Source organism: Pseudopipra pipra, chromosome 20 (assembly GCF_036250125.1).
Source record: "Pseudopipra pipra isolate bDixPip1 chromosome 20, bDixPip1.hap1, whole genome shotgun sequence".
Lineage (NCBI taxonomy): Eukaryota > Metazoa > Chordata > Aves > Passeriformes > Pipridae > Pseudopipra > Pseudopipra pipra.
Genome location: NC_087568.1, coordinates 9923017 through 9940694, shown reverse-complemented (window position 1 = coordinate 9940694; position 17678 = coordinate 9923017). Strand labels below are relative to the sequence as shown.

At 50.6% G+C, this 17678-nt stretch overlaps 1 protein-coding gene across 4 annotated transcripts in view; it reads left to right on the top strand.

The window, feature by feature from the left end:
* NSMF (NMDA receptor synaptonuclear signaling and neuronal migration factor) overlaps window positions 1-16566 on the top strand; it is a 49874-nt gene extending 33308 nt beyond the window's left edge. For 2 of the 4 annotated variants that reach the window (XM_064677216.1, XM_064677218.1), the window contains 9 exons: window positions 1178-1267; window positions 2855-2976; window positions 4412-4495; window positions 5525-5558; window positions 6087-6157; window positions 7306-7385; window positions 8931-9033; window positions 9115-9190; window positions 10996-16566. In XM_064677216.1, coding sequence (XP_064533286.1) covers window positions 1178-1267; window positions 2855-2976; window positions 4412-4495; window positions 5525-5558; window positions 6087-6157; window positions 7306-7385; window positions 8931-9033; window positions 9115-9190; window positions 10996-11093 — 758 coding nt within the window. In that variant the 3' untranslated portion in view covers window positions 11094-16566. The remainder of the gene's footprint in view (window positions 1-1177; window positions 1268-2854; window positions 2977-4411; window positions 4496-5524; window positions 5559-6086; window positions 6158-7305; window positions 7386-8930; window positions 9034-9114; window positions 9191-10995) is intronic. The other 2 variants (XM_064677217.1, XM_064677219.1) reach the window with 1 other exon arrangement.
* Window positions 16567-17678: the final 1112 nt, after the last annotated feature.

Genomic DNA, 17678 nt, shown 5'->3' with positions numbered 1-17678 from the left:
CTCTCATATGCTGTGGGAAGTGATCAGCAAAGAGCTTTGCCCTTTCCAGAGTCTTTGTTGGCATCTGAGTTAGCACTGCCTGACGTGGCCAGGGCTCACCTCCCCCAGAACTGTGGGGATGCTCAGGCATGTCTCTGCCTCTGGAACTCTGGGGTCATGTTTTCAAAGCTTTCTTTGTGTGCACAATACCTCAGTGCCTGGTTTAAATGCAAACTGAGGATGGAGATCACCTGAAGAACTGAAGATGTGATTTCTCTCCCTGGACACCCACCCTGGACACACTGCTGGAGGGGACAGGTCACACCCACCCTGGACACACTGCTGGAGGGGACAGGTTGCTTCTCAGCTCTTGTGATACAGACCTGCAGTGGATTCCTGTGCTGATGTTACTGGATACCCTGCTGCAAACTCCCTGTCTGCCACCAGAAATAGGTATTAGTGGCTGTAAGTGCCTGTTAATCTCGGCATAATGGCTCTCACATGGGCTTGCCAAGTCAGACATGGTGGTTGGCACTTCCCAGGAATTTGCCTGTGGTGCAGCCAGCTGGGCCAAGCTCCCTGGATTCCGATTGGGAAATGCCAGCACAAACAATACAATACTCCTTGGGAAAAGAAAACAAACCAGAGGTAGTGCTCACAAGAGTGCAGGCAAGCAAAGGCTGAAGGATTTCCTCTTTTGCAATGAAAGTTAGAAAGCATGAGATTTCCAGAGACATTCCTGTCCTGCTGTTTGGTCCAGCTCGGATTGGGATGAAGGGATGAAGAACATGAAGGGAGAACTGCCTGGAGAACTACTGCCTTCTTCTGGTCACAGAGGTCATTAGCTGTGCAGTGCATCTTCCTGGGAGGCCTTTGAGTCCAAGCACTTACACTGGGACACTGGAATAGCTTTGTTAAATTGAGGTTTGAGCTGTGTGCCGTTTAAGGAGAGACCATCAAGTGTCATCCACTTTCTGTGTTACCCACCCTGTCCTCTGCAGGGCACTTTGTCTGGGCTGTGTAGAAGAGAGACCTGTGTTTGCTGTGTGGAAAGGACTCACGTTTGGCAAGTGGAAGGACAAGCCCAGGGGAGTCTGTGATGTGTGGCTTTGGTGGAAATCTACTGGCTGTTTTGTTTGGTGGCAGCAGCAGAGGTGGCTTTGGGATCTGTTAATGTCCTGCTCTGGTTTTATCCTAGCCTTTGCCGAACGGCGTGAGAGGAGCTTCAGCAGGTCCTGGAGTGACCCGACTCCCATCAAAGCTGATTCCTTCCATGACTCTCGAGAAAGTGAGTTCTGAGTCCTTCCTCCTGTGGGCAAACCCTCCAGTGGAGGTGTTGACTGGAGTCCCACTGGAGTAACTCCTCTGTGCCCTTCTGTCCTGTCTGTGATCCTTTTAGTTTCCTGAGATCGGAGCACGTAACGCTCCAGGTGTATGTACCTGTTCATCTGTGTGTCCCTCTATTCGTTTGTAGAGCACAACCCAGCTAACCTCAGGGTATTAAGCAGTTGCCAAAGGATAGTAGTGGTACAGCTCTCTTACAGCCCTCTGTTCCCATCATCCCTTATTTCCTTGGGACCCAAACAACCCACCTGGAAGCTCTCCAGTCCACGCCTACCTTCACCAGAGTGGGGCTGACTTGGCTTCTCATGCAGGAGCCCCTTCTGAGCTCTTCTCTAGGCTGGAATAGCTCCAGAACACAACTGAAATGCTCTGTGAGATGGAGCTTTGATTTCCTGGCTGTGCTGCCTGCACAGGTCAGGCCCGATAGGTGATGATCTTCATTTGGGCTGCCAGGAATTCCTCTGGGAATCCCCAGTAGTGCTGCCACATTCTGCTTGTGGGGACTGAGATGCTGTTGTGCTAATTTACAGGAGGAAATGCCAGCATCTTCCCACTGTATTCTTATAGAGGGAATGGCTGTTTTACAAAGATTTTATTGAAAGCCTGTAGGCAGGAACTCAGTGGTTATGAGTTTTCCCCGTTGAAATGGATTTCACTAATGAAATGACCTGACCTACCCAGGTAAGCGTGACATCTGGCCCTGCTAGCTGTAGGGGGAGGTGTGTGAAAGGCAGGCCAAGCTCAAAACGTGACCTGCTTGCTGCTTGGCAGTCTGATCCCTCCCTGCTCCCTCAGCTAACCAGAGGCACGTGGAAAAGCCATGGTTCAGACAGGCTTCAGGCACTGCCCAGCGACTCGGACATCCCGACAGGCACAAAGACAGGCATCTCGGTTCTCTTTCCTCAGTCCAGGAACCATCTCTATTTTTAACCTTTAATGGTCAATTATATTCCTTCCAGATGTTTTTTTCCCCAGGAGGCATTGAAGGCCAACAGGTAAGGTCAATTTGGAGAGCAAATTCAAGTCCACTGTTGCACTATGACTGTGTTTGCTGCAGCTGTCCTCACGCACGCTCTAAGAATTCTCTGCCAGGATCAGTCTGACCAACAAGGCAGATTTGCTTTACAATCCCTCAAAAGATGTAGTCAGAGCAGTAATTACTACAAGGAGACCAGCTTTGAAGTCTTTGAACTTTTGCTTATCAGCTTGGCAATGCTGAAGTGTAGAGAGCCTGTCTGTGTTCTGTCTCCTTCTCCATTTCTGGAATGACGGGGTGACTGTTGTGAAAGCTGAGCCTGGTGACTGTGAGGGTGATGAAGCTCTGTGATATGTGGTGTGGAGCTCTTCGTGCACTCTCCATCCGTTCCGTGTCTGTCTGTTTGGAGACACCAGCCCCAAAGTGTGCTGTCTGTCACTCTGGGGAAGGCAGGAGGGCACAAGTCTGGTGGCTTGTGGAGCCTCCTGCAAGGAAGCTGCCAGGATGGCTGGGGAAGGCTGTTCTGCCCTGGTAATGCTCCCTGTGTCCTGGCAGGCCATGACCTTCAGGATTCCTGCGGCACTCTGGAGGGTGACTTCGACTTGAACTGGGAAGCAGAAAAGGAACTTGAAGCCATGGCATGTGACGGAGAAGACTTTATTCCACCAAAAATAATGGTGAGGGTTTCCAGCTCAGCTGCCTGTATCTACTCAGGCTCTGTCTGTCCTTTCAGAGCTAAGTTTAGGGTCTCCATGGGAAGAGGCAAGTCTGTTATGTAGGCAATGCCTCAGGTGTGTGTGAGGGTCACCCAGAGATCAGCCAAGACATGACATGGTGTTCAGAGCTGTTATTGCTGGGGTTAATGTGTTGACAGAAAACTAGAAGGAAGGACCTGTAATCCAAATCAGAGCAGGACTGACACCAACACAGAGTCAAGTCAGCCTGAGTCTGTTTAACCCTGAAAATGGAGACCTGAGTCCCCAGTCCCAGCAGTCCCTCTCTCCTGTTGTTACTTGCCTGATTTACTTTGAAGCTGCGTGTCATTCCTTGGGATGGTTTCTCTCTATTCCTTGATTCCAGCCTTCCCCCTGTGCTCCCCTGCTCTGCTCTGTGGGGTTTGGCAGACAGGGCCAGGTTCTCACACATCCCTTCCTTGGCCACATGCATGAGGCAAAATGGGGTCTGAGGCTTCCAGCCTGTTGTCAGGGCAGCACTGCCAGTCCAGCACAGCAGTGCTGGGTTTGAATGGGTCCTGCTAAGATCTGGGAAGAGTGAAGGACATGGAGACTGTGTGTGTTCCCAGGCTGTCTGTGCAGACTTGGCCCACCCTTGACACACTGTCACCCTGGGCTGTGTGTGTGGTGGTTGTCCATCCCTGGATGTATATATATGGAGTGTGTATATATATATATGTATATATATAACCTGTGCTGCTTCAGAAGTGTCCCATTAACTCCATGTGGCTGGAGCACAGATGTGCTGCCTACTGGGATGGGGGGCTTGGACACCAGCCCCAGCTGGAAGCCAGGCTGCACTTCCCAGTCCACCAGCAGCACTGCCTGCTCTGCTCTCCTGGGGATGAATGGAGGTGCCTGGAATCACAGCACAGTTGGGGCTCTGGTGCTGCTGGAGCCACCTGAACCTTCAGCCAGAGTTGCCAGACACCTTCCTGATGCCTGTGACCCTGAGCCTGATGCAGTGTCCCACCAGCAACCAGCCACTCCTGCCTTTTGAACACTCCCTGCACTCCCTACAGCCAGAAGGGAGGCTGTACAGGAGGGATCCTTTCTGGGATACAGCCATTCCTGGGGATACAGCCATTCCTGGTGACACATCCTCTGTGCACACCAGCCTCCCCTTCCCAAACTGTTCTCTCTGCTGCCTGTGAGGCAGAGCTGTGTGCTCCCATGCTAGGGTCCAGGAGATGGTGACACAGGGGGTACTTGGCAGGCCTGGGATGCTCTGTGGTGGAACAAAGGCTGGAATACCTTCCATAGGGATGCAGAGAGGCTGGATTAGCTGCCAGGGCACTGTTAGCATGGATTATGTGCTTCTGTCCACACTGTACTACCTTCTCCTCATGCTATTGCACCTTTTTTTTATCTCTTCCAGCTCATTTCTTCCAAGGTGCCCAAAGCAGAGTATGTCCCAACCATTATCCGCAGGGACGACCCCTCCATCATCCCCATCCTCTATGTAAGTAAATCCCTTCTGCTGTGGCTGGGAACAGGCTTCATATTGGGAATTTTTTATTTTATAGTTCCTGTTATGGTCTCTCCAAAGCACTGGTGTGATTTGGAAGAGCTGCCAGGGAGGGGCTGGGGCTGTGCTGAACCCAGCTTTGGGGTCTGGGGTGGCTTTGTGGGGGCTCAGGTCTGGGCAGAACAGGAAGGTGGAGTGAAAATGGCACATGGGAGTTGCTGGGCTCTTCAGGCCCAGCCAAGCTGCATGGGGAGATTATCAAGGGAAGGCAGGGCAGGTTGGATCACAGACAGAGCTCTGCATTGTCAGGCTTAGGGCTCCTCCTTATGCTCATCCTTGGGATGAGCAGGACTTCAGAGCTCAGCAGTGAACACAAACCCCATCACCCCACGAGCTGTGGTGCATCCCTGCCAGTCACTAATTTAACTCTGATTTTTCTCTGGGAATCTGGCCTGAGCAGGTGTCTGAAACAGCAGGAAGGAGTCATGGGTCTCTTTTTCCTAATGACTTATTCACTTAATTTGAAAGGGAAGGTGGGACTGACAGCCCAGAGAGCCCTGTGTGCAGCAGGCAGTGCTGCTGGGGGCTCAGCCTTGCTGCCTCCCTTCCTTGGGGGGTTGTGCAGTTGTCCTGATGATCCTGCTGTGCCAGAGGCACTGTGTTGGGCTGTTTGTCAGCCAGCTTGGACTTGGGGAAAACTGGCTGCAAAATGTGGGCCAAGAGGCAAATAGGCATTGCTGGTGCTGACTGCATCTGATGGACAGTCTGTGCTTTGGATGTGTCTGCAGCCTTCATCTCCAAGCCTTTGGGTGGATTTGGTCTTCATGGGCAGTTGAGCCTTCAGCTTCTGTGCTGAAATGTGATTTAGGGTGGTGATTGCTGTGCCTTCAGTTGGTGTAACTGCTCTTAGAGCATCTGTTGGCCTGGGAATGGGATTGTGTGCAATATTAGAGACCATAATGCTGTCATGGGAGCTGATGTAGTGACAGTGAACCTTTGTGTGTCCTCTGTCTTGGTTTCCAGGACCATGAACATGCCACCTTTGATGACATCTTAGGTACGTGAGTGTTATTTCCTTTTCTTGCTTCCTGCCCACTGTGAATGTAACCCATCAATGTGTCAGTCACTCAGCTGCCCTGTGCCTCAGCTGCCACTCATAAAGGTGTTTTTGCCACCCCAGTGACACATGACAGTCAGCTGCTCTTGGATGTGCTGTTGTAATAAACCTTCACTTCTGTGGCTCGTTTTCTATGCCAAACTCCTGATTTGTGGAAGGGAAACTGAGGCACAGGGCAGCAGGTACCTGTTCATTGCACCTGTGTGGTGGGTGGGAGCATGAACAGGGTCAGGAGGGCTGGCTCTGCTCCAGTGCCATGGTCAGAGCAGTGCCTGGTGCTGCACCATCCCTCCTCTGCCCTGTGACACACTGGGATTCCTGCTTCCCACAGCATCCCCGGCATGTAGGTGCTGAGCAGCTCTCCCAGCTCAGCCTCCTGCCTGCAGGACTGAAGTGGAAAGAAACAAGATTGATTTTTAACCTCCTCCATGGTTCATATTTTCCAACATGTTTGGGGTTTTTTTGCAGAGGAAATAGAGAAGAAACTTAACATTTATCGCAAAGGCTGCAAAATCTGGAAGATGCTGATATTTTGCCAGGTATGTGAAAGTTGTTAAGTGCTTGGGTGATTTCTTACAAATTTGTCTTTTTCTACAGGGAGAATGACATGAAGGAAGCAATATTCCAAATTCAGGTTCCACTGAAGTAACTGCCAGTGCCCAGCTTTCACTTCCCATTTCCCAGACACTGAGCAGGCTGGAGTTGCTGTGACAGCAGGAACTCAAACCTGATTTAGTGTGGCCAGGTCAAGAGCTGGGCTGGTTCTCAGCTGCTCTCAAGGAACCCCAGGCAAACCAGCATCAGCACAGACCTCGAAAGGGGATTCCAGAGACAGGAACAAGAATTTGCAGTGTCATGGTTATGGTTTCCATCCAGTTCCAGTGTGACAGTGAAAGTTGTGCAAGCTGTGGATCAGACTGGCAGATGGCTCAGCTGGGAGCTGGAGGCCAGTGGAGGCAGGAGAGGGGTCAGGGTACAGGCTGGAGCTGTGGCTTGGACAGGTTCAAGCCCTGCTGGATCTGTGGCTTGCTGGGGATTTCCTTCCCAAGTCTCCTGTTCCTCGGGGTGGTCAGCTTTGGACTTCCCCAGCAGCTGTGCAGGGAACCTTGACGTGAGAAATGAGGAAGAGAACCTGACTTGAACTCCCTGCCGTGTCCCCTGTGCTGCAGCATGGCAGGTTTGCTGCACACTGACCTAGAGACTGTGGCTTTTAATGTTCCTGGTGTTGTGCTCAGTCTGTTTATGCCTTTTGCTGCCCAAGGCCAGTTCCTCTGCAGTGCCATCATCCCTTTCCTGTTTATCCCTGCTGTGCTCAGCTTCTCCTCTGCCCACCACGGCAGGTCCCCCAGTGACAGGGGATGTCCCTTGTCCCCAAATGACACAGACTTTCTTGTCTTCCCTATTACTCTCCAGTGACTCACACCGACGATTTTTGTCTATTATTGTGCCTTTTTTAGAGCAAGGTGGGCGCAGAACAGTAAAAACTGGAGAATCCAGCCCCCCCCCCCCCCTCCCCATATGTGGATGTGTCCTGAGCCGGTGCCTGCTGCAGAGGGTTCCCAGCGTGGCTGCCCTGCTCCCTTGTGGCAGTTCCGGGAATGGCTGGGCAGGGCAGGAAATGCATCCAGGATTTTTATCCCCGGGGCCTGTGCAAAGGGATTTCCACGTGTCTGTGTCTCTCTTGCAGGGAGGTCCCGGGCACTTATACCTGTTAAAGAACAAAGTCGCCACTTTCGCCAAAGTGGAGAAGGAGGAAGATCTGATCCTGTGAGTGGCTCTGTTGTGTTCTGGACTTGCATGGAGTTTTCCTGCTGGGTTTGCTCAATGTTTGCAGCACATGGCCAAGCAGGAGAGGTGAAGGGAGCTGGGGTGGGTTATTCAGGGGATGAGGAGGCTGAGGAGGGGCTGTCAGCAGGTTGAAGCTCATTCAGGGGGAGATGCAAAGGTGACAGAGCTGCAGCCCTGGTCACCAGGAGATTTGTGCTTCTATCTGCTATTTAGTGTCTCTCTGGACTAGAGACTATCAAAAGATTAAAAAAAAAGGTATTTCCTCTCCTAACAAAGGCTGTGCTGACCAGAAACCAGAACATGCCCCTCGAGCCTCTGGTGCTCAGCAGTGGCTGCAGTAGCATTGCTGAGCAGACACCAGTAGCAGAAATCCAGAGTGTTCCCCCACAGCTGTCTCTGGTCAGGGGGAAGTGGAATTTGTCTCTGCAAAGCCTGCTCAAAGTCCAGCCTGTTACTGAGGAGGCTTTTCACTAACATGCCAGCCTGTCAGCTGGGATTGCTGAGGCAATTTTGCTTCTCCTTGTAGAGTTAAGCTTTGCCTGCTTTGCTGCCTACTCACTTTTCCTGGCTCAGACTTCCTTGGCTAATGGTGCTTGGCTGTGGGGGAGAGGATGTTACACCAACCTGTTCCTACACAACTTTTTGTTGGCAAGAGAACTGAGTATTAAAATCAACATCTGCTCAGCAATCCCGTGCTCTGGCACAAACACTGGCTGCAAAATCTTTGAGCACTTGTGCACATACACGATTCTGAACACATTCCAGGCATCATAACTGCTCCCAAGCTGATAAATCAGGGATCTTCAGAAAGCTGTGAACACACAGCTGAAAATTTGGAAGCTTGGCAGTGAATGTCTCCATGCAGCTTGTGTGTTCCTTGGGAGGCTGTCCTGAGGAAACCTGAGGCTGCAGGCTGGTTGGGAAACCCATGGAGGAACTGCTGGGCTTTAGAGCCCCCCCCAGCTCCAACCCTCTGCCCAGGGTTGTGTTTCACATCCCACCAGGTTCCTGGTCACAGTCACAACACCTAAACTGGGTCTGACTGTGACCAGCACCAAGCACAGGCTGACATGGAGCAGCCTGGTCTTGTGTTGCCTCTGTAGCTGTGGAGAACAACAACTTCTCCAGCTGCTCCCTGCTGATTTCCTGCCCTGGAAATGAACCAGTGCACTGAGAACACTGGTGAGTAGAAAGGGCAGTTGCTGATAGAAATGGGAGAGAGGAAACTGGAGGGGATGCTTAGTAAAACTGTCACTCTAAGAGCACTCCTGGTGGACTTTGCTCCCTTCTCTTCACCTTGGAGCTTCCTTGGCTCAGTGGGCTGCTCCTCCTTCTCAGGCACATGACTTGGACCTGCTCCTCAGGCCCTTGCTCTGCCACTGCTCTTCCTTGTCTAAGATCCAATGGCTTTTCCTGAACACCCTTCTGAGTGGTGTGTGCACACATCCTTGGGATAAATCATGCCTATGAGGAGAGATACTTTATATTTTAATTATGTATTCTGTTTTGTCCTCTTTTTTCCAGCTTCTGGAAGAGGTTGAGCCGGCTGATGAGTAAAATCAATCCTGAACCAAATATCATCCACATCATGGGCTGCTATGTTCTTGGAAACCCCAATGGGGAGAAGGTAGGAGCTTCTGGATCAGTTCTGGGTCCCCAGGAGTCATCCCTGTTTTCAGCTGCTAACTTTGATATATTTTCCTTTCAGCTATTTCAGAATCTGAAAAACTTAATGAATCCTTATAGGGTTGCCTTTGAGTCTCCACTTGAACTATCAGCTCAAGGTAATTTATTTTCTTTACAAAGACACACACCCTCCTAACCAGCCTGCGTCCAGGGGAGCATCTTCCTGAAAAAGCAGTTTTGAGCTCCCTTAAGTCCTGCCATGGTCTTTGTTTTGCCTGTAACCACCGTGTTTTCCTGGGTTTCCCCTCACAGCTCCTCCACGTTCACACTTCATCTGTCCTGTGCCTGAGGCTGCAGAGCCCTGTCCCAGGCCACTGGCAGTGCAAAGTAGGCAGCTTTCCAAGCTGAGTGTAGGAGATCTATTAATACTAGGACATGAGGAATCTGTGGGAGAAATGCACATGGAGCAGAACCTTTTCTGTAGCCAGGTTCTCCAGGGCTCAAACCACTGGCACTGAAAGAGTTGTGTCATCAACAAGCAACTGGGATATGACCCATCAGAGCCTTTCTACAGCTCAGTCTCTTGGCTTTTTTTCCCTTTTCTGCCTGTAGCTCAAGATGTTTCAAGGGGCTACAGGATTTTTCCTGTTCTCTGCTCAGTGTTGGTAATTGGTGAGGTTTTACAAGCAGCAGATTCTGAATTTGCCCTTGTTTTTTGTGTTTGCTGTATTCCTTGGCACTTTGTTCTCTTGGCAAATAAAACCACACAGCATCAGGCTGTGGGTGCCTCCTCAGCTGCTCCCAGCTGGCCTCAGCACTGCTGGGTTATTCTTAACTCCCCTCTCCCTCAGGAATGTGCAGTAGTTGAGCACTTTGGTGCTGCACAGAGTTCATGGAATCACAGAGTCCCAGACTAGTTTGTGTTGGAAGGGGCCTTAAAGCTCATCCAGTTCCATGGGCAGGGACACTTTCTACTAAACCAGATTCTCAGTTCTGTGTGTGTGTCCTGCCAAGGTCTGGAGCAGCTGTACCCGCTGCCTGCAGAGATCCCATGGTGAACATGCTTGGACATGTGTCCAAGAGCAGCTTGCAGGGAGATTCCCAGGTTTGTGGGCAGCTCAGCAGGCAGGCAGTGGGCTCTGTGTGCAGGCACTGAGCAGTTGATCTTCCAGGAGGGCTGAAGAACACGGCTGAATTCATCCCCTTGGTCAGTCTGGGACGCAGTAATACTGTACCCTCCTAATCCTTTGCAAAGTCATCTAAAACTAATCCTAATCAGGCCTCACAAGCGAAAATCCCCTCCTTAAGCCCTGTCTGAGTGCAGGGTTGTTTGCCCTTGCATTTTCCAATGCACCCACTGCCTCCTGGACACTGCCCTTGCTCTGTGAGTGCTTGTGAGAGCCCCCTTTGATCAGAGGGGCTCAGAGCTGGCACTGGTGTGTCCTGTGAGCTCATTGCTGGGAGCAGAGACAGCCCTGCAGCACAGAGATGGCCTGGTAATTTAAAAAAAAAAAAGGCATATTTTTGTTCGAATTTTCAATGTTAATTATTTTTAGTGTTTCCCACAAGTCTGTACAATGAGTTAACTCTTGGTTTGTAGTTTCTGAAGTCCCTGTGGCTGATCCTCCCCAGCCCCTGGCCCCAGCTCAGCACTCAGAGCAGAGAGGTCAAAGTCTGGAGACAGACTTTGTGCTCAGTTCCTTCCCCCATGGACAAACCCTGCCAGGGGATTACAAGGAGCCATTCATGGTTGAGGAGATCTACAAAGATGTTTGGTTCTCACGGGCACCTCCGCGTGCCCCGGGGCAGGTGCCCAATGCCAGTGTTCCCCCAGGGAAGTGTCTGCATGGGTTCCTGTGCCCTGCCCACAAAAAAACCTGCTGGGGTTTTTGTGGTGCTGTGGCCTCTCCCCTGTGTCCCTCGTGCTGCAGGGTGTGACCCCTCTGCTCCCTTTCACTTCTAGGTAAGCAAATGATCGAGACTTACTTTGACTTCCGCCTTTACCGCCTCTGGAAGACCCGCCAGCACTCGAAACTATTGGATTACGATGACATTTTATGAGCTGGAGAAGACTTTGCAAGAGGAAGCTCATCACCAGTGTCCAAGAAGTCATGCTTATTGCAGAGAGACTTTTTTATTGGCACAGGGAGCCCTTCAGAGCCCCACGGGAGCAGCAGTGCTAAAGGCAGGGGAGGAGGAGCCCTCGGAAGCGCGTCCAAGGAAAGTCTCCTGGGTCAAGAGAGACTGGAGGGAAAGGGGGTGACCCTGGCTGGCCCCAGTCCGAGCCCTGGGGTCTCAGGAGGAGCTGTGTGCAACGAGGACAGGATGGAGTTCCTGGCAGAACTGAGCTGTTTTGGGTCAGAATGGGCCAGATTTGATTCCAGGTCCTTTTAAAGACTTTTGAAGCTCAGGTTTTCTTACAAAAAAAAATATAAACCCAGTTACCCATGCACTACGATGGAGAAGTCACCAGAGCACAGAGGGAGGAGGGGGTTGTACTGCTGGGACCTTCTGTGCTGAGGATCTCGGAGAGCAAGGACTGCTACACCTACTCCTGCAAGCTTAGAGCAAGACAACCCAGTTTCCATGTGAATATATACTGGGATATAGAATTGAAATCTTCTTTTTTTTGTTTTGTTTTGTTTAATAGAAAATAAGTGCAATTTTTATAGCAAAGGGTGGGGGTAAAAATCCCTCTCAATATTTAATTAGTTAAAAAATAACACACCATAACCAATAGATGAGGTATTTCTGGTCTGCTTGAAAATATATTCAGATTGGTAATATATCTTCTGTAGACATATTTAATCACCAGCAAACATGGTTTTAACATAACTTGGCAGACCCTGCATGTCTGCTGCATTGGTTTGGTTCCTTCCTTTCAGAGTAGCTGTGTTGCACTAACTGTACCTGCTCTCACGAATGTATAGTTCTCCTCCAATTAGCCACAACTTTATTACTTTCTATTTTGCTGCTTGCAAAACTATGGGACTTTAGTTTTGCTGAAATACTTTAGGTTAGGAATATGGGGCCTGACTGGGGAAACCTCTGTCAGGCCCTCTGTGGTATAAAAATGAATTAGAAATTAATAGCCATGGTAATTACCTGTTCTGCCAGTGCTTTGCTGTGTGCTGGGAGATGAGCTCCCTTCCCGACCTGCCACGAGGAGCAGCTGTTGGGACCCCTCTGAGGGGACTGTGCACTGAGGCATTTGGGAGAAATGCTTCTGGAGGAACAGGTTTGGAGCATGAGTTTGAATCTTCCCTGTGTTCACTTGATTGCCAGTTGTTTGTGCATAAAACACCTCTTTTTCCTTGCTGAAAGACCTGTTTCTTGGTCTGAGCTGTTCCCTTCCCTTCCTGAGCAGGACAGAGAAAACCCCAAGCTCTGTCAGACCTGAGAACCCAGGTCTTGATATTTGATGATACATTTTGGAATCTGTTTACTTTTTGTTTGGTCAGGTCAAGGGGTGCTTTTTGTTTTGGGAAGGGCTTTTTTTTCACATTTTACTGTCCTTTCAGAGGATAAATAGTACTTAGAGTCTGTAGGTCACTGGCAATTCTGGGAGGTGACACAAATTACTTCTTTTACAAGCAAAAGAAGTAACAGGGAAGGATTACCTTGTTTTCCTGATTTCCTGTTACCTAAAATTAGTTGATTGTGAAGTGAAGGAAAATATATGTATAAATCTTCTTTTAGCTACTTACAAAAAGAACTACTTGTTCTGATCTGTAGAGTCCTCCTCCCCCTGTGGTTGTGATTTTGGGGAGCAGGTCCCTGGCTAGAACTGCTGAACCCTTTACATTTATGGCAGTTTTATAGCAAAACTATTTTGAAGAAATAATGTACATACACGTAAGGAGAGGAATAAGTGGAGAGGGATGGTTTAAAGTTGTTGAAAGCCACATACTGAACCAAAGAGGTGTGGGCTGTTGCCTCCCCCTGGTTGGGAGCTCTTGGGAGCTGCCCTGACCTCGGGAGCTTTGGGAGCCACATCTCATCCCTGGACTCAGGTTTGCCAGACTTGGAGTGAAGGGAAGAACAGGCACCAGTCTGTAGCTTTTGGAAGGAAATGCCAGTTGTAAAAAAAAAAAGAACCCAAAATTTATGCCAATTACTATTTAATGTTGTGGCTCCCACCAGCTCTGAGGTGAGAGGTGGGAGCCAGAGGTGCAATGGAAGCACAAAGTCACGTTATCTGGAGAAGGAAATGGTTGTGGGAGGATTAAAATGCTGACACAAAACTCTCTCCCTTTCTGACCCTTTCACCTCCTAACTGGAGACAGACAAACTGTTCTTCCTTTCTCTTTCCTGAAGTGAAATCCCAATTCAGTGAACTTGGTAGCATGAATGTAGCATTGTGGAACTATTGAAAATCTTATTTAACCCCAAAAGGGCCCGTTTCTGTATCCACTGGAGTGATTTCTCTGTAGAACTGTTGTATATCCTCACTGACCACTTGTAGAACTTGGGGTGCAAAGTAGAAGGTAGATTGTACAGTGACTCCTGTGGGAAGATGTGTGTTGGAATGGACACTGTGGACTGTTTTCCTGGTGCAGTTTATAGGATAATGGGAGCTGATGAATGCATTTCCCTCCAAAGATCTATATTCCTCATAGTTTGTGATGTTTATGACATGAGCATATTATTTCCTTTGTAGCCTTCATTTGCCTAAAGGGAGGAAATATTCTCAGAGCTGTGACTGGAACAGAGTTGTGATGTTTGACATCCTGTGTGGAGCAGCATCGTTGGAATTAACCATTGGTGACAGAGGAAAACACATTTCTTGCCCTTTTTCACCGGTTGAGCTTTTCAAGTGGCTGCTGGGAAAGGAAGGGGTCAGCAGAGGAAAATAAAAATTGTCATTATTTAAACTTTAGAGGTAAAAATAGAGCCTGGAACTTCCTCAGTGGGACCAGCCTGTAAAGAATGATGAGCTGTGGGTGTGTGCTCGCTGCCAGCGCCCGGCACAGCCCCAGCCAGGACATCTCTGAGGCCCAGCACTGCTTCCTTGTGTGCTCCTGCAGCATCTCCCTGGGGATGCCAGGGCCAGGGCAGTGCCCACAGGCACAGCTCCCTGTGCATCCCTGCGTTATCTCCCCTGGGAATGCCCGGGCAGCACCCGTGGGCACAGCTCCATGTGCACTCCTGCAGTATCTCCCCTGGGATGCCAAGGCCAGGGCACAGCTCCCTGCAGTGCCTGCCTGGGGCAGCTGTGGCTGCTGGGCACACAGGACAGTTTGTCATCATTCCACTCCCACCAGCTCCTCCCAGCCCTCAACAGCTCAGCCTGCTCTCGGGGTGTGTCTGAAACCAGTTGTGCTGTCAGTAAATGCTGTGAGCTGTGGCTTGGTCCTGCCCCTGTGCTCTGTCAGGGCATCCACTGCCCTGTCCCACTGTTACACTCAATCCCTCCCCAAGGAACTGCTGCTGCAGCTCCTGTGTGCTCTGGAATTGCATTTCCCAGGGGCAGGAGAGCCCTGGTTACCCCTGGAGGTTGGCAGATGGACCTGGGATGGCTGAATTGGGTTCCAGCCCTGGCTGTTCACCAGCCAACAGTGGAGGTTTGTGCTGCCCTTGCTGTGAGGCAGAATTGGATGTGACCTCCAGCCCCTTGTGTGGATAAATGTGTTATGGCCTGGGCTGGCAGTGTCACCTCCAGGAGGGGAGAAGGGTGGCAGGAGGGGCTCAGCCTGGCTCACCTGCTGGGAGTGGCCCCAGCATGTCCTCTGGTGCCTGCAGGGAAATGTTCACTGAGCTGTAAAGGCCTGGGGGGATCATTGTCTTCTTGGATGTGGCACTTGTCCTGTACAGGGGTTTTCCTCTTGTTTGGCTGGGAAGGAAAGGGAAGAAGAAAATTCAAGTTACCTGAGGGATATAGGAACAGGTAGAAAACTGAGATAAAGCTTTTTTTGCCTTTCCTTGTGCTGCAGCCACCAGCTTCCCTTTGCAGCTGACCTCCAGGCCTGGGGTGGGAAACAGATGAACTCCCAAATAATCCCTTCCTGTGTTGAAAAAAAACCAAACAGAAAAGTCCTTGTAGCTCCAGCAAAACATCTGACTGCAAAAGGCCCCCAGGCAGCTCATCGTGCCTGTGTGAGGACTCTGCATCCCTGGGATCCCACCCTGTCCTGCCTCTGAGTGCCTCTGGAGCCACCTGAGCCATGTCCCACAGCCTGAGGAGGGGCTCTACTGATCCTCTGCATGGGGGACCCCCAGAAGGAATTTGTTCTTCATTTCTCAGCCTGCACTTGTTGCCTGGAGCTCAGCACAGGGTTCCTGCTCCAGGGGCTTCTGGAGTGTGTGTGTGTTCCTTCCTCACACACAGGCCCTGTCCCTGGCCAGGGGAGCTGCTCCCCTCCATTGCCCTGTGCAGTGAGAGGCAGTGACGTGTCCCTGCTGCCCTGGCACCGCTGCAGAGCCTGGCACACACCCACCCACAGAGAGCTGTGGCTGCGCTGGTGACCCGGCCCTGGGAGTTCCTGTTCCCAGGCTCTGCTGGCAGGGACTGCAGGGCTGCCTTGGCACCTGCACACAGCACCAGTGGGGTCAGCTGAAAGGATGGAAAGGGCTGATTCTAAACAGCCAGCCTGGCAGGATCTGGAGATGGGAGTGTGCCCTTAATCCCAGCCCCATCCTTAATCCCCCTGGAGGTGGAATGGCAGGCTTGGTGTAAGTGTAAACATCCAGCCCATCACAACCCAGTTTGAGTCACTCCTGTGTATTATTTGTGTGTTAGTTCAGGATAAGATGTGTTACTGTATGAGGAAAAAAGATCCTTCTGGGGGTCTTGGCAGTTGGCACCTGCTGTCAGAACCCTCCATCAGGGGATGAGCTGGGCTGTGTCATCCTCTGGGCGATCAGGCCCCACTGCCAACACCAGGACAGGGATCTGCAGCTGCAGGTAAAGCTGAGCCTCTCTGTGCCCCTGGTTTGCTGTGCCAGTCCCTGGAGCTGGTGATACAGACAGTCCTTCCCGAGGATGCCAGTACCCTCCTGAGGGATGTGGAGTGGCAATATCATCTTCCACGTCATCTGTAAAGAGCTGTTTGTGATCCTGTGTTTTGTCCCACTGGCCACAGCGGATCTGTGGCTTTCTGCATCTTCCATGGAAGTGTTTTTTAATTCTCATTGTGGAAACACAAGCCAAAGGCAACTGGAAACTTCTGTGGGCGAGTCAGCCTGCTAATGGTATCATATATGGGAGCTGAGTGAGCAAATGGGTGGTTTAATGGCCATGAACCTGACTGGGGTCATCGTTACTCCCAGGTGATCCTGCTGTGTAGTTGGCAGAGTTAACAGTAAGATAACCTCTTACTGAGGCAGTGCATGATCTGTGAAAGAGCAGGAACCAGCAGCAGCTTTGGTTCAGAAATAACTTCAGCCCAACCCACTGCCAGTCAGTGTGAGAAATGTAAAGACTGGAAGGAATAAACATTATGGACATTAAATGTAAAGAATCCATCTGAAGAGAAACCACATTGCTGCTTTCCATAGATGTTTGGTAAATATTAAAGAACTAATACAACCTAAACATTCTTCACAGTATTGTATTGCTTTTGGAGTATCCTTAGAAGTGACATAGGTAAGGACAGATAAGACCCATCACAAGTTGCCCTATATTCCCAGAGTGGGGACAATAACTCAGTTAACTGGGCATTCCAATCTTCCTTCTTTATCTCAGCATCCCAGTGAACTGGTGATTAGTCACAGCAGCAATGGCCTATAAACCTTTACAGGAGGGGCCTCTCCACCTGCACTGCTGAGCAGAGAGAGAGAGAGACCCCCAAGCACCTGATGGAGCTGAGTGTTGGTCCTGTGTCCCCAAATGTTGGTCCTGTGTCCCCAAGCATTGGCCCTGTGTCCTGGAGTGGCCCCTGCTGTGCTTCACCCAGTCCATACAGCCACACCCTCGGGCACAGCCCCTGCCCTGCTCCCCCCTGTCCTGGGGAGTGTGTGTGGCCAGGTGGAGTTTTCCTCCCTGGTCACTCAGGGATGTGTTGAGTTGTGCCTGGGGAACGTTTCTCACCTGGGGACACTGAGCTGTGGGGGCTGTGACAGCCAGGGACTGGGCACTGCCACCATCCCCCTGGTCTCTGGCTCGGGATCAGCTCAGATGCACATCAAGGGGTTCAAAAAGCTTCAACAGAAAGTGTGGAGTTATGAGAGAATTTTTTTCTAATTTATATTTTTAGTGCTAAATCTCTGTTGCAGCGATATAGTCCCAGCTACAAGGTGCTCTTAAGGTGGAGCTGGTGCAGAGCTGGGAATTCAAGGACAGGGATCTTTGCCCTGACATTTGAAATGCCCTAAAAAGCTGGCAGATAAGCACAGCCAAGCAAGACCCCTGAGCACAGATCCTGCTCCCTGTACCCCTGTGCTGAGACCTGACTGTGCTGGGTCCTCAGGTGGGGATGGCTGAAGGAACTGAGCGAGTTTGGTGTTCCCCACCCCAGGGAACCAGGCTGGAGTCGAACCCAAATGAGCTGAAGGGGCTGTGCTTTTTCTGCTCTGTATTTCCTGTTGTTCTTTAATAACACTATTCCTGGAACTGGGCTGTGATACCAAGCAACAACAACCTGAGCTGTCACAGGGCTGGGAGTCAGTGCCCTTTGGGATCTTTGCTGTTTCCCAGCAGAATTCAGG